At 33.9% G+C, this 16611-nt stretch overlaps 3 protein-coding genes and 1 long non-coding RNA gene across 4 annotated transcripts; 2 read left to right on the top strand and 2 right to left on the bottom strand.

Moving 5' to 3' along the window:
• Positions 1 to 331: 331 nt before the first annotated feature.
• LOC110694628 (putative wall-associated receptor kinase-like 16) lies at positions 332 to 7851 on the bottom strand. The gene is given in 4 exon segments (XM_021871784.1): positions 332 to 1871; positions 5276 to 5440; positions 6937 to 7720; positions 7723 to 7851. Coding segments are annotated over 4 exon segments (2286 nt in total). The 5' UTR covers positions 7846 to 7851; the 3' UTR covers positions 332 to 657.
• A 1216-nt stretch (positions 7852 to 9067) lies between these two features.
• On the top strand, positions 9068 to 10987 carry LOC110694800. Its single transcript, XM_021871968.1, has 2 exons — positions 9068 to 9205; positions 10237 to 10987. The coding sequence occupies exons 1-2, from the start codon at positions 9130 to 9132 to the stop codon at positions 10578 to 10580; spliced, it is 420 nt and encodes a 139-aa protein (XP_021727660.1). The 5' UTR covers positions 9068 to 9129; the 3' UTR covers positions 10581 to 10987.
• A 322-nt stretch (positions 10988 to 11309) lies between these two features.
• LOC110694799 (ankyrin repeat-containing protein ITN1-like) lies at positions 11310 to 12632 on the top strand. The gene is made up of 2 exons (XM_021871967.1): positions 11310 to 11765; positions 11858 to 12632. Exons 1-2 carry the CDS (start codon positions 11364 to 11366, stop codon positions 12467 to 12469), a joined length of 1014 nt encoding a protein of 337 aa, XP_021727659.1. The 5' UTR covers positions 11310 to 11363; the 3' UTR covers positions 12470 to 12632.
• A 1565-nt stretch (positions 12633 to 14197) lies between these two features.
• LOC110694798 lies at positions 14198 to 15173 on the bottom strand. Its single transcript, XR_002505941.1, has 2 exons — positions 14683 to 15173; positions 14198 to 14588 (listed from the first exon to the last, which is right to left on the bottom strand). It is a non-coding gene; the product is annotated as an uncharacterized LOC110694798 (long non-coding RNA).
• Between the last annotated feature and the right edge of the window lie 1438 nt (positions 15174 to 16611).

Genomic DNA, 16611 nt, shown 5'->3' with positions numbered 1-16611 from the left:
AAATGACACTCAATAAGTGTTAATTTATATTATAATAAAATAAAGAATATAAATCTAATCTATTACATATTACTAAAGGTGAAACCTAAAGGGACAAATGTTGGCGTTACATTAGAAATTTTCCCTCCAAATGTATTAGCCAAAAAGAAAAATAAATAAATAAAGAATAAATAAAAAAAAAATTCTTACTCTACCAAAGGATTGTATCTAGATTATTATATACGCTTTACTAAAAATATAAACTAAACTTTCTAAAATATTAAATACTTTATTATAACTATTAATTATTGTTGTTTTTTTTTTCAAATATGCTTCATACTCTTAAATAATTGGTGTGTCGAGTACTTATTTTTTACACAATTTTTATAATTTTGTTGTCATTAAAAGTATTTAACAACTTTGCATCTATTGTACGGGGTTCAACCTAGTAAAAAATAAATAAATATAAAAGCTTATATAAAGCGGGAAAAGAAAATAATAAAACAAAAAAGAATGACATATAATTTTAGAAGGATCAAAACCTTAACGAGCCATGATCGACGAATAATCCACACATTCAAATTTCAAATATTTCTATGGTTTACATAGAATAACGTAACAGTCTACAAATTCAAAACTTTTTTCTTCAAGAAGGAGAATTTTTGCATGGTTTAACCATTAACGAGGGCGGTTCAAATCAGTAATCATATTTATATCCATTGAATGCAGTCCAGAGAACTCTCCAGTACTTGGATTACCACTATAACCATTTGAAGGCACAGGGTAAAGATCATGTTGGCCAGTTAAGCCGATTGTCTCCTCGTAGTTGTGCTCGGCCCAAGGATGCCTGTTCTGCTTTTTTAACCCCTCTAGTTCAAGAGCCACTTCTTTCATGGTAGGTCTATCTTCACCCTTGACATTAAGGCAATTCTTAACGAGTTTTGCCAGTGTAACTAGCTGCACTTCACTAGCTTCCCTCACCAACTGAGGATCAAGGATTTCCATTAAACGATCTTCCTTCAATGATAGGACAAAGTATGTAGCCAAATTTCTTTCTTCCTGTTTCCTTTCAAAGGAAAGGGGTTTCTCTTTGGTCAAGAGCTCGGCAAGAACAACACCAAAGCTATAAACATCACTTTTCTCCGTTAATTGACTTGTATGGAAGTACTCTGGATCCAAATATCCCATTGTCCCTTGAACTAATGTTGTCACCTGACTTTGATCAATTGGTATTAACCTTGAGGCACCAAAATCAGCTATTTTTGCCGTATAACTTTCGTCAACTAGTATGTTGGTAGATTTAACATCCCTATGAATTATTGGTATTGAAGCGGCTGAATGAAGATATGCAAGCGCATCAGCAGCCTCTGCAGCAAGTCTAATACGATTTGCCCAAGTAAGCCAAGATGTGATACCCTTACTCTTATGGATATGTTCGAAGAGAGTACCATTCGAGATGAATTCATACACGAGCAAAGGTACCTCGGTCTCAAGACAACATCCTAAAAGTTTCACCACATTTCGATGGTTGATTTGTGTAAGGATGACTACTTCATTTATAAACAACTCAACTTGGGACTCATCTGCAACTTTAGATTTTTTAATTGCAACTTCACGTCCATCCTTTAAAATCCCCTTGTATACTGTACCATAACCACCTTTACCTAATATATGATCTTCACTATAATTATTTGTTGCCACTTTTAATTCGTCTGCAGAAAATATTTTGGACGACTCCATAGTTCCTCCCTTTTGAGAAAGTTGTTGTTTCATTAAAAGTCCTCCATTTTGCTCAAAGAACTTCTCTCTCAATTTCATAAGCTTCTTCCTTCTGGCGCTAAAATAGATCCAACCCACTAATATTAGCAAGAATATGACTCCAAAGCTCATACCTGACAAAGCAATTTCGGCAAAATTTTGGTTATGTTCCCAATTTTTTACATTATGTTGGTGTAAGAAGCAAAAGATAACTAAAATAAACGTTAAATAATAGTACTACTTCTCATTCGATCAGGAATTACATAGACGCCTATTGTATAGGCTCTACAATAACATATTTTTACTAAAAAAAATAGAAAATGCTAGTAGCACTTGGGGGATTAACATGGACCACCACTACAAGAAAATTGTTTTTTGGCAACAAGTTTTGGCAACAACAATTTTTTTCATTGCAAAAGATAAATTTCAGCAACGGGGAAATCTAGGTCGTTACTAAAGATTGTTGCCATAAAACAATTTTCACTTTCCCTCCACATATATCAAGCGGCGGGAATTGCCAAAAGGGGGAGTTATTTTTGGCAACAAACATTTTGTTAGCAAAAAACATTATTATGTATGTGCTTTCTCGTTATAATAAATTAATAAGTTTTTTACTACAAAGGTTGTCGTTGTGAAAAATATTTTTAAAATAAAAAAAAATACAATTATAATTCTGGAGGGTTCTAATTCCCCTTTCAGATCTAGGTCTAATTCTCCAATCTCTCTCTCGCATCTCAAAATTTCCTCGCTCATCCCCACTTCTCACCGCGGTTCTCTAGTGATTTTCTCATCTTTCGGTGGTCCACCTTCAATTCCTCTTTCCAACAGCTTGTCTGCATACTCCCCCAATCTTTAAAATTTCTTGGAATTATAATAGCTTTTGTTGTTGATGGCTAAGCAGGTATTACATTCTTATTTATAATATGTATTGGAAAATCTCTCATATTATCTAAATCTACTCCATAGCAGGTTAATTCCGCCTTAGTGTTTGCTTCGATACCCACTTCACTCTCAGGTAAATGATTGATTTTTTAGTTTCTGAAATTATAATTAATTGTATTAATTTGGGTATTGTTATAATTAGGATTTTATTCATACTATATATCGATTTTGTTTCTTGTAGTTTCTTCTTTTTAATGATAGTAATATTTTAGGAACAGTGGCTAAAGTAGCAGCAAAATTTAGTGGATCTTCAGAAAAAGTATATATTTGTATAGATTTTCTATTATTGCATCCTCTTTTATTATGTTAGATTTATAGTGTAAATTTTGACATCTGCATGTTTAGCTATATACTTGAAAGTTTTGGAGTTTCTTGTGTGGCTCAATTTGTTCATCAATTTATTTGAAGTTGGCTAAAACAATATGAAAAGATTCGCAGATCTAATTGCTGATGCTTAATTCTTTTCTTGTCTTTCTCTGGTTTTGTACCTTAGTATGCTCCTATACTCAGAATAGTTTTTTTTTAAAAAAAAAAAATAACTTCACAAGCTATCATAGATAAGTACTAGGAATGCTATTGAATGATGTCTTTTAATTTTTAGTACTACGTACTCAAAAGTTCATTGAACAAACATTGCTCATAGTGAGGCATACTCTGTAGTTTTGTAATGGATAGTATTTGAATGGCTTGTCGGGTCGTCTTATTTGTGTTCTATATGCAGTGTTGTTGCATGCATGCGTGGTCTATTTGATTATAAGAGGTATTATGGTTAAGTAATTTGTGGTAGCTACTAGGTTCTTGTGAGTGTATGTGTATTACACTAGTGTATGTAGTAGTTGTTAGGTGTGTGTGAGTGTATTACACTAATGTAAGTCCTGGTTGTTCTTGGTGGTGTTGTAGGCTAAGCTAGTAGGGCCTTTTGTGATGTTGGCAGTTGTAGAGCTCTGGATTGTGACACTATGAGCATAAGTAAGGGGGTTATAACTTATAAGCTGTTCTTTTCTTACTTTAATTTCATACTAGTATATGTATTATGAGGTGCTCTTTCCTTACTTTCAATTTGGGTGTGTTTAAGTATTTGATGTATCTTTATTTTACTTTCTTTTCTCATTAATGATATAGTGGTAGTAGTACTCTAATACTATGTTTCTTTGGATGGAGTTTACTCAGTAATATAAGTGGATTTGTTTATGTAGGTCATAATTAAGATCCTAAATGGCTTTACTTACTCAGCAATAGAAGTTTTTATTAATCAATTTGTTAAAACCCAAAGGGATGTCTTTTTCATTGATTTTGAGCTTGTTGAACTTTTTGTTCTGAATTAAAAATACCATTACTATATATATATATATACACACACAACCAATCTAGAATACATGTGTGCCACTCATTTTTATTTATATGTGAATATGTAGTTGGGGGATATTAGAAAACTTGATTCATCTGAGCAACCGAGAAAAGAAGCTGCTCATAAAAGTTTGGTTCAAACTCTTACAGTCATAAGTTAAGCTACGAAAATATAACTTATATAGAAGTACAAAGTATATTCAGTGGTGCAGTGTAAAAGTTGAATTAATATAATGCTAGATACTTTTGCTATATGATAGTTTTGAGCATGTAAGTTCTCCTTGAAACTTATCATTGCAAGGTAGAGTTTTTTGGTTTTTTCCTCTATGATAGAATACTACTATCTTCCCATATATAAATCATGTTTTCCCGTTCATAAATGTGGTTGAAATATTGAGTATGTCCTAATAGACATTTTTTGTATGTGTTGGTACGGGGGCATTCGGGGATCATAATGAAAATCAAGAATGACGAAGTGACGTACAAAGAGATCATTTTAAAGATATAAAATGTATATTTACTAGTAAATGAATGTATATCTTATTTTTCTTATGCGTTGTCAAAATTACCTATAAACTTCTAGCTATTTTTTATTGGAAAATAAAGTATAATGTAAATTTCAATGATCTATGAAATGAGTTTAACTTCCTAATGCCTTCGTTGGAAATTAATCCATTATTTCTTAATTATATTGTTATAAAATTTGTATAATTTGAATATAAATTTGTTTAATTTATATTTATAAAGCACATGATAATTTAATTCTGTAACAAAAACTTTCAGCAACAAAATTTGTTGTTGCTAAAGTAAAAATGTTTTTAACAACAACTACTATTGTTGCAGAAAAGTTCTAAGTACAAAACAAAAAAAGTTTTCAGCAACAAAATTTGTCATTGCTAAAGTAAAAATATTTTTAACAACAACTATTATTGTTGCGAAAAACTTCTAATCACATACTCCGTATCAGGTAATATTGAAATTTGGCAACAACAACATTTTTGCTATAGAAATGTTGTAGCGAAAGAATAATTTTTGGCAACAAAAATAAGTCGTTGCAAATACCTTTGGTAACGGCATCATGGATAATAAGCGAAAGTCGTTGCAAAAAATGTAAACTTGTTGCCAAAGATATTTTTAACAGCTTCTTTCGTTGCCAAAAAGCAAACAAATAATCGGACTAAAATTAAAGTGACTAACTAAATACTTTGAACTTTAGAATTGAAGCACTAAATAAAACTTTAACAATTACCTAAACTGAACCTTGTAACGAATTGTGAATGGTCACTTGTACAACCAGTGCCACTCTTAAGACCATCACCACGGTGTCCTTTCGGACAAGAGCACTTGTAGCCGCCAAGGCTATTAGAGCAGAAATGAGAGCAAGGCTTGATTGGACCTGTGCACTCATCAATATCTGCCAAAACAAATTTATGACGATAATCATTATGGACAATCTATCATACATCCATTCCGATTATGATATTCTCTTCAATTATGTTGCAAGATGAGGATACATAATGACACAAACGATTAAATTTAAATTAAGTATCATGTTAAATGCACAATGTAATTAACTATACTACAAGAGGGAATTCGAAATGAAGTTCGACAACATTGTGGAGTATGACGGAAAAAAAAGTAAAAACATATATATTTCACCACGAATACTACAAAAATATAGACATTTAGCAACAGATCAAATTCGTTGCTAGATTGTACTTTTCTGTCGCTAAATATAGGTAGCGACAGATTTTGAAACGGAATTACTCCGTTGGCAAAACTGTTGTCGCTAAATGAGACTAACGCCGTTGTATTTGTTCTCCATTGCTGAACTTAGCAACGGATTTTTATTTCCGTCGCTGGTTTTAGCAACGAATTATTTTTATCTGTCGTTGGTATCAGCAACGGAAAAAAAAAACGCTGTCTCTAAATTTAGCAACGGAAAAAATTATTTTGTGTCTAAAAGTAGATGCTATTCAGTTCGACCTCACTCGGGTCAACCTAATTCAGCTTTGCATGTAAGGCTCCTTGAATCCCCAATCTCAAGAATCGCAATAGGTAGGAGTCGAACCCGTGACCTCAAAGTCACATAGTGAAACTCTTACCAACTATACCAAATATTATTTGTTTACTTCTAGTTTAGAAACGAATTTTCAAATCCGTTTCTAATTTAGAAACAAAATTTCAAATCCGTCTCTAATTTAGTTTACATAATTCGTCTTTAAAGTAATATTTTACATAATTCGTTTCGAAAATAATTTAGAGACGGAATTAAAAATCCGTCGCTCATATCAGCAACGGAAAAAAAAATCGTCTCTAATTTAGCAACGGAAAAAAAAAATCCATCTCTAAATTTAGCAACTGAAAAAAAATCCGTTTTTAATTTAGCAACGGATTTTTAGAAATGAATTTTTAAATTCCGTTTCTAAATTAATTTAGAGATGAATTTTTTAATTCCGTCTCTAATTTAGAAATGGATCGACTTCCATTGCTAGATTTCCGTTTCTATATGGACATTTTTTTGTAGTGGTTGTGAGGCGATTATTTTGTTAAAAGTTGCATTCAATTAAGTTGCACTCAACTGTGACACAAAATAATGTTCAAACTTATTCTTAGAAAATGTACTTATTAAAATATAGTAGTAATATTGTCAAAAAAGTACTTACTCCCCCTGTTTTTTTAAATGTCCCATTTGATCATCATCATAATTGTTAATGTGAAACTTTGATCAATGATTTTTAAATTGATAATAAGAGCAAGTAAAACTTAAAACTGGTCAAACTAATTGAGATCATGAGAAGAGAGAGATTTAATACTCGGGTAATAAAATAAGAAAATATGTCAAAAGAAAAAGTAAGACTCTAAAAAACGGACAAAAAAAAAGAAGGGTTGATGCATGAAAGAACTGACCTGTACAACCAGGGCTAAGGTAAGGATTACCCTGATAACCAGAAAGACAGCTACAACGATATCCTAATCCGTTATCAAAATCGGTACAGTCGCTATTTTGTTGGCAAGCATATGTAGCCGGATCCCCCTTGGCCTGACTACAGGTCTGATTAACTCCAACAAACCAATCGAGCATGACCGGGATTTCATCCTTCATCCTGCTTATGAACATTGGATCGGAAAGATTTGCTAGATTAAAGGTGAACTTATCCTGCTCCGCCAGGAAAGCGTGACCACAAGGATTGAAGTAGGACACATTTGTGTGATTGTCTAAGCTTGTTACGGATGTTATAAACGTTTTCAACCCCTTTGGAATGGATGTTTGGCAGCAACCAATCCCGGTACACGATCCATTAAGCACTTGATCTGGCCTGGCACACACTGCAATACACCCACTTGTAAAGGGGGTCGAGGAACGACCCAAGGTGCCTTGGATCAAAGCTAAGTCATCGCAACCTACAACGACAAACTTGTTCGCTATGTCTGAAAACACGAGTGGTAAATCGTCAAGATTTATCCATGCCGAACGCAATGATCTAGTGGAATTATCTATCTCCCCTCCTTGGTAGCATCTAGTTGCCATATAGTTTCGAATTCGCATCTGCACATTATCGAAAAGATCCAAGACCTCAAGGTTAGTCGTACCCAAGAAGGATTTCGGAGGGTCAAAGGAGGTGTTACAATTTATAATGTACATGCTACTAAGGGAACATGCTCCGTCTAGCCCAAATCCAAATGGTATTGAATGGTTAAGTTTCCGCATTTAGTTGGGCAACCGGTTTTTGCAATAGGGGTGGCGGCAAATGTGATCATAGCCAAACTCGACCAAAACCATGAGAAGAGAAGAAAGAGAGATCGTTTATCGAACATGCTTAGTTCTTTTTGGTTTGTTAGTTAAGAAAGGTGAGTCATTTTACGTACCCTAAGCTAATCTACTTATCTATGGCTTATGGACGACAAATCAAAGTCAACCACAAGAGAGAAAACGATAGCACAATGGAATAATTAACTGCCTGAGAGTGAACGTTGGAAACTTGGAATGATGATTGAGATTGAAGTTGACATCTTTTAGCACAACAAGCTTGTTTAATCCCTGAATATATACTCGGTCTTTGTTGAGCTAAGCTTAATCTTTCTATGTGATAGGACGGCGATTGGATTTAAAATTTATGTGGCAGTGAATTTATGTGGCAGTGATATTGGACTATTGGCCTTTTCTATCGAGATATCGCTATCTCCTAAACATAAACCGTCTCAATTATCTCCATACTTTACAAAAGGCCTTATATTGTCTGCTTTCGATCTCATGGTCTTGTGTTGATTTAATGGTGGGAGTTCGATCAACTTTGTGAATTTGAGGTTACAAGTTATCTTTAACGTGTTAATATGTTTAAACAAAATTCGTTCATACAAATATTTGCACTCCGTAAGTGTTGAAATTCATTGTAGCCCACTTGTGAGTTGTGAGTGTCCCACATTAAAGAAAGCGGAGAGATAGTTCCACTTTATAAGATTGAGGAGTTACTCCTACTATTGCCAATTGATTTTTGTATGGAAACTCCTAAACTAAGACATTCTTAGTTCATTCCTTCACTTTTTACCAAGTTGCCTAAAAAGAGCAAGTGATTATTAATTTGTTTTACTACAGAAAAATAAAAAAATAAATAAATAGTTTTTTCTGTTCTAGACTTCGATCTAGTGGACAAACGCAATACTTCAGTTTTATCAAACACCTAGCCTGGGCTAAACTTAAGAAGAATTATTGTGTCTGGCTCTTGGGCTGAACATAAGAAGAATTAATCTGGCCATTGGGCTAGGCAATGCTAGTCAACTGATTCATTGACTTTTATTTTTGAATTAGATAATTAAGGTCGTCATAAATGATGATTCCTCATAAAAAAAATAACCTATTCAAAGTACCAACTAAGTTTTATTCTCTTATTAATCAATCAGGATTAAATATGCAATTTACTAATTAAAATGCGTTGTCATTAGCCATGAACTATTTAATAATGCATGCCACAATTATAAAGAGGAGTCATCAACAGCATTTGCGCTAGCTGTTTCAGTTTGGCTTGAGAAATAGCTCAAAATAGTGAAGTATAGTACTTTAATTTCTCACTACTCAGGTAGGGAAATCAACAGGCCGGATTCATGGGAGTTTGGTCATCAAGACCACGGGCCGAAGGCGTACGTGGCCAGGAGAGTGACAATGGTAGCGCTAGATTCTGTAAGTTTGTTCTTTTCTACAGATTTCTCTATTAATAAGTATAAATGCTAGTGCTATGATCAGAATAAGTATAAATGTTTGTCTACTCGTACAAACATTTATGGTTTGCCTTCTATGCTTCACTAATATAAACGATCAATTTATCCGGTAATTGTATGCTGCATGCATGTTCAAATTCAAGAACCATGTAAAGGAAGAAGAAGAAATGCTGTTCAAATATTAACAAAATAAATGCAAAATTTTATATTACTCCTACAATATATCCAAGTTTAAAGATTCCTTTTTAAAGTCAAAGTCAATTAGCCAATGATGAAGATCAGGAGGGTATCACACATCCAAAAACTTTCACGATTCATCAATAATGTATGAAATAGTATTTAATTTAATACTTAGATGCATAATTGCATCATTATTGTACGTAGGGATTAACTAAACGATGATAATTAATAATAAGCATTAAAGAAATTGTTTTCTTCAACGGAAAAAGGTGTCTATCTAATTTATTAACTAATATTAAAATAGGTCATGCTAACAAAAAAAAATCAAATGAGCAAAGAAAAGAAAAGAGTAATTCCCTGTTCCTCACTGTGAGGAACAAATTTTATTCCTCATGGGGTATGTGTCAAGAGTAGAGAGGTCCACCCAAAATTGACAGACGGTCCCCACTAGTGAAAAACATCACATTATTTTCCAAAATGCCATTATGAGGAACAAAAGTGTTGCTCATGATGAGAAATTAGGGCTCCCTCGAAAAAAAACCTTTAGTGCAACTACCTCTACGTACACCTAGGTGCATGCATATAAAAGTTTCTAATTAAAGAGATTGAAGGTTCATATCTTTTATAGAAATGTTACAACAATTTTGGCACAAGTTTATAAAGAAAATGATGAGAATAATACGGGATGGGGGATGATGAGAGTAGAAGTAGTTACCGCAAAGTTTGCATTTCAACTAAGCTGCCATGGCATCAAACAATGCAAGTCTTACATAATGTTTATGCTGATACTTATTTTGTAAATGGCATCTCTAGTGAGCCGGCGTGCAAGAGGGCGGGTGGAGAACAAGTTGAAGGACCTAGGAGGTTACCTGCCTTTGTATAAAGCTGTTGTTAGAGGTGACTGGAATGAAGCCAGGAAATTCTTGGATGAAGACCCTGAAGCACTAATTGCTAAGATCACCATAGCGTCTGAAACAGCACTTCACATTGCGGTTGGCACAGGAAAAGATCTAGAGTTTGTGGAGAAATTGATAAGGAGGATGTCCCCTGAAGATTTGGCACTCACTGATCAAAATGGGGAGACTGCACTATCAGTAGCTGCAGTGGTTGGCAATATTCGAGCAGCTAAGTTATTGGTGAACATACACTGGAAGTAACATTTAATTTCCTAGCTAGAAATATTTCTTGCTATTTATGTAGGTTTTTATTTCCTAGGAAGTGCTACAAGTTCAAAGTTATCGAAAGGTTTTCTAATAAAAATTTAAAATATGTATCATAATGAGATGTTGGGACAATAGTACAAGAATTTCAAAACGAATGGGGTTAATTAATATAGCTTAGTCTCTAGAGAAGAGTCGTTGAAAATGATCTTTAATATTTTGATCTCTATGAGTTTATCAGGCATTGGTCTCTATTTGGTTGAACGGTACCCGGAGATGGCTACAGCTGAGGTACATGGTGTGGGTTCCCCGTTGGCTGTGCTAGCCAGAAAGACTAATGCTTTCCCCAGTGGTGCTGTTTCACATTGGCAACTACTATATGATCATCATGGTATGCTATTCTATAATCCAAATTCTTGATTCATTGTTAATATTGACTACGTTTACAATACACCCCAAAACTGGTATACTTCCCCTGTTTCACTAAAATTGCCTATTTAACAAGTAAAAGAAGACATATAAAGTTAATAGAGAAAAAGGAGGGAATAAAATACTTCCCTGTTTCACTAAAAAGAATTGCACAATAATGCAATAGGAAAGTGATTTAAGCACAATGATCATGATTGTTGAGAAAGTTAATTTGAAGCTCCCACGAATATACCTACATTAGGAAGGGAAATGCTATAGCTATTTAGCTACTCCGTATTTTAACATTAAGTACTTATTTGGGTGTGTGTTGTTGTAGTTAAATATCCTATAAAACTGCAACAAAGAGCGCAGATGCAACATGACGCACTTGAGCTTGTCAAAAGCTTGTGCATGGAGATATTAGAGTTGGACGATGCCAAAGCCTTCTCTTTATTTCAACAACCACTTTTAATTGCCGCAAATTTAGGCACTCACGAAATTATAGAAGAGATTGTAGACGTATTTCCTCCAGCAATTTGGGCTTCGGATGAGGAGAATCATAACGTGTTTCAACTTGCTGTCTTACATCGTCGAGAAAATGTTTTCAATCTTATACATCAAATGAGTGATTACAAGCATCTAATCACAAGATATATAGATCACCCGCATGATAATAACATATTACATTTGGCTGGCAAGTTACCATCTTCAGACAGGCTTAATCTTGTATCGGGTGCAGCTTTACAAGTTCAACGGGAGTTGCAATGGTTTAAGGTTTGCTTGCTGATTCTTCTACCACTTTTGTTTTCTCAAACACGATTAATTTATACGAGTATTCATAATGTAAACTCCGTATATGTTTTCAGGAAGTGAAGAAGTTTGTGCAGCCTGGCCAAAAAGAGGCAATAAACAAAGATGGGAAAACCCCATGGATGGTTTTCAAGGAGGCACACGAACAATTGATGAAAGACGGAGAAGCATGGATGAAGACTACAGCACAATCATGTACAGTTGCCGCGACACTGATTGCAACAGTAGCGTTCAATGCAGGACTTAAAGTTCCTGGTGGTGATAGCAAAGATGGCCTTTCCCAATTTTTTAATGATACTTCCTTTGGTGTATTTGCTGTGGCAGACGCTATATCTCTATTCTCTTCGGTCACTTCCATACTAATGTTTTTGTCAATCCTAACATCGCGTTACTCAGAAGATGACTTCCGAGTTGCACTACCAAGGGGGTTGGTTGTTGGAATGAGCATGCTTTTCATTTCCATAATAAGCATGATGATAGCCTTCAGCTCAGCAATCTACCTTGTGTTCGGTTATCTGAGGGCTCGAATTGTGATTCCGGTGGGTTCGATCCTTGTTCTGCCAGTAACCTTGTATGTGCTGTTGATCCCTCTCTATCAAATAATTACAAGGTCCAAACTCATTGGACCTGGACTTTTCGGCAAACAAAGTACCCGCATACTTCACTAAGGAAGGATTTTCATTATCCTCATATAATTACCTGAAAATAAAGAGAGATTTATTGGCTGAGGGGTAACTTGGTTATGACATATATATAAAACTAGATCTATATGGCACGATGGTTATTTTAAATTTCATAATTCATACAGTAACTATTTTGAAAAAGTAAGTAAAATTTAAGGGCATACATTATCACCCCCAGTGGCGGACCCAGGAATTTCCGACTGGTGAGTCACAATTGATAACCAAATATGTAAAAAGAAAAAATTTACCAAAATTCCCAAGAGAAATTATTTACAAAGATCATCCAAATAGAAAATTGACAAGATTACAGTACTAACTAATAATTAACAAGCTTAAAATTGACAAGACTAAAATTAACAAACTAATAATTAACAAGCTAATAATTGACAACATGACAAGCTTAGCTCTCTAATAATTAACAAACTAATAATTGACAAGATTAAAATTTGTACAAGCATTAGGTTCACATTTCATCAAAAACCCAACAACATTAACAAAAGGTTCAAAGTTAGTATTTTTTTTTAAAAAAAAAACTTAGAAAATAATTTATTTATTTATTTTTTTAAAAAAAACTTAAAAAATATTTTGGGCCCTGGTGAGTCATTTGACCCACCAGGCATAAGGCCAAGTCCGCCAATGATCATCCCTTGACTTACAGTAATAGAGATTTTTCATTTCTTTTTTAAGATATTTGCCTCTTAGAAACAAAAATAATGTTTGAGTTATTTACATGGAGATTTTATTTGGACTATTTCATATACTGTGTATAAGTTAAATTTTTCTTAATTATGTAACTTATTCTTAATAATGTATGAGTCTATAGGAATATCAATCATGGTATCCCTCTTATAAAGATATCGCCAATAATATACAATTGGGATCTCCAAGGTATCATGTCCTAGTGTGTGCAACCACCACAAACTTGGATTAGGTGGAGATAGCTCTTTTCTAACTACTTTGTGTACTCAAGAGGGATGCTATATTTTTTTGGAAAAAAAAAAAAAAAAAAAAAAAAAAAAAAAAAAAAAATTGGATTAGGTTTGGTCATTTAGTTTAGTTTATGACTGCAACAGCTCAGTAATTGTTCAATGAGATTTTGTTCTTTTTTAAAACTTATCTCGAAACTGCAACAACTTTTGGTTGAATTGGTACTCAAGCGAGATTCTATATGAGAATACATGTCATTTTATTATATACTAGTTTAACTCTTGTACGATATACGGTTTAACAAAAAGAACACAAATTGATTAATATTACAAATTTAAAAGCATCATAATTTTACAATTAATTGAAATGCTTTTAAAAATAAAACAATTGTGTTACATTGAATATTAATCAAAATTATAAAACAAAGGAATCAATAACTGTACACATTAAAAAATAAAAATAAATAAAAAATAAAAAAATAAAATAAAATAAAAAAAACAGAGAGAAAATTTAAATATTGAAATAAGAAAGAGGCACCAAAACAACGTAATTGAGGAAGAAGAAAAGCAATAAGGGGCCATTTGGTTTGCACAGGGGAATCAGAATAGAATGCAGAAAGGGAATGAAGAAGAAAGGAATGGATTAACCCTGATTTGCCCTAGTTGTTTGGTTGTATCCAGGAAACGGAATGAAATGCTGACTGATTCCCTTTGTGACTGTTTTGTTCAAACTAGGGAATCAAACCATTCTATACAAATTCATTCGTGCTATAGCAAAAAACTTTCAACAATGGCAAATTCTATAGAAAATTCAATCACCATGAAGGCACTTATGAACAAATTAAAGAGTAATATCAATTTAAAACAAGACAAATCCACAAAGTTACATAAATTCAAGAAAAAAATGAAAACTGCATTACAAAATCAAAACCCCAATTTCTTGAGCTTGAATCAATGGCTGCCACCGCCATTTCCCCCCAAAACCTTTAAACCAACTCTTACCCTCTTTCTCTCTCCTCGGCGAAGAAGAAGAAGACGACGACGGTTGCGACGACGAGCTCGAATTCGACGCCCCTTTGCTCCCCTGTTTCGCGTCGTTTTTCTCCGACGAAGAAGAAGAAGATGAATTGGGTGTAGTAGAATCAGTATCTTGCTCGCAAGAACTATTAGCTCGAATTCTGGTAGTACCCTTCCACAAGTTAGAGGAATTGCAGAAATCCCTAGAAATTGAAACCCTAGAAGAAGAAGAAGAAGAAGAAGAGTAGAAATTACATGAGAAGCTTGAGAAGAGAGAGAGAGAGGGGCGTCGGTGTTCGACTTAGCTTCACCCGCGATCTTGACGTGCACACCGGAAGGCTCGGTCGGACCGTGGCTCACCGGCGGCGGCAACGTCTTCGACCATGGCAGGGAGCATCCAAGCAATGGAGAGGCTTGAGAGGAGAGAGAAAGGGGCGTGAGTAATGAAGGGGAATGGGAATGCAAAAGGTAGGGGAGTGGGGAATGGGTTTAGGGGATTTTTGGGTAAACCCAAAAATAAAATGGGGGAATGGAAATGACAAAATTGTGAAAACAAACACTAACAAAGGGAATCATTCTCATTCCCTTTCCCCATTCCAGCGAACTAAACGGCCCCTAAGGGTTTTCAATAGTTGGGGGAAATGGGAATAGTACTATTTTCTAGGCATAATAGATGGAAGGATTTAGCAGAAAAGAAAAAAAAAATTATTAAAATAATGTCATCAATACATTTAGGCGGGAAATTTTTTTATGAGAGCATGATATATGTACAATTTAAGAAGATAATGATGTCAACGGTTTCTATTTTAGTATTAATTAATAATAATTAATAATTAATTAATTAATGATTCTAGATATGGTTTGATGATCTAAATAATTATATTTTCAAATAAAGATATATGATGTACAAGGTGGCCAGCACACGCTAATGGCCCATTCATTCTCAAATACAAACTATCAAGCCAACTGGGACATTCATTAAACTTTCTGTCGAGGTCAATTACCATTTCTTAATAAAATTGATTACGACCACACTAACTTGGCTTCAACTCCGGCACCACATTAACCAAATTAAATTTGCACCCAAACAAAAAAAAAAAAAAAGCCAAAGCGTGTTTTTCGAAAGCCACTTGAATTTAATTAAGGACCTGTTCTATTCTTCTTGGAAAAACAGATCTAGAAAATTTTAGATGAGCTAATAATTAGTGATTTAGTATTCTGTCTGTACTCTGATTAAAGTTCATTACATAACGGCTAATTAGTACATATAAATTGAATTCAAAGCCTTTTCTTCTGCTTTTCAAAGTTCCGATAATTATTCAAAGTAAAAATACTTACAAAGTATAATACGTTTTTTTTCCTTTTGAATTCTTGTATAGTATCCATTTCATCCCTATTTGAATTTCACGATCTTCAAATACGTTTTAAAATATACAATATGAGTAAAAATTACAAGGTTTTGATTTTCTAAAATTAGATATTAAAAAGTATTACCCCCGTTTCATATTATGTGCAACATTTACAAAAAACGGATGCTACACATAATGTGCATCAAATGTTTTCTTTCCTTTTTAAGTTGTCATTTCTCTCAGTCTCGCTTCTCATCATATGCATATGTATATGCATATGTATCTTTCTCTCTTGATTTAACACTCACAAAAAAATTGCTCAGGAGTCCGTGTCAAAGCCATTACTGCGCATAGTATGAACAGAGATCGTATAAAAATAAATCCACATGATTCTATTGTTTCTTTTATAATGGTGAAGTTCGTGGTTAAACTTTTTAAAATTTGACACATAAAAATATAATGGATCGCTCTTTAGGGAACAAAGAAGTACTCTCTTTCGAGTGGATAATAGTTAGAGCTGAAATTCAGTTGCTTGAGTCGGGTTTGGTTTGGTCAATGTAACTCAAGTTAGATATGGGTTGGACAAAAGATTAAAGAGTCAAATTTAACTCATACTCTCTTTAACCAGATCTATTTGTCAAATGGCTTTAAGGTCGTGGAACTTCCTTAAACTTGTAAAATCATAAGGGATTGAAAAAACACAAACTATTGGGTCAGTCCAACCTGACCAGACATTTCGTCTGTCCAGCTATTATTTGTACGGCAATACAAACTTCTCACACCCTCATTTTCACTCACCACCACCAAGAGTACTCCCACGACATCCTACTTCACT

This window comes from Chenopodium quinoa, unplaced genomic scaffold (assembly GCF_001683475.1).
Source record: "Chenopodium quinoa cultivar QQ74 unplaced genomic scaffold, ASM168347v1, whole genome shotgun sequence".
Taxonomy (NCBI): Eukaryota; Viridiplantae; Streptophyta; class Magnoliopsida; order Caryophyllales; family Amaranthaceae; genus Chenopodium; species Chenopodium quinoa.
The sequence above is the reverse complement of the archived record's forward strand: the minus strand, read 5'-3'. Positions and strand labels throughout refer to the sequence as shown.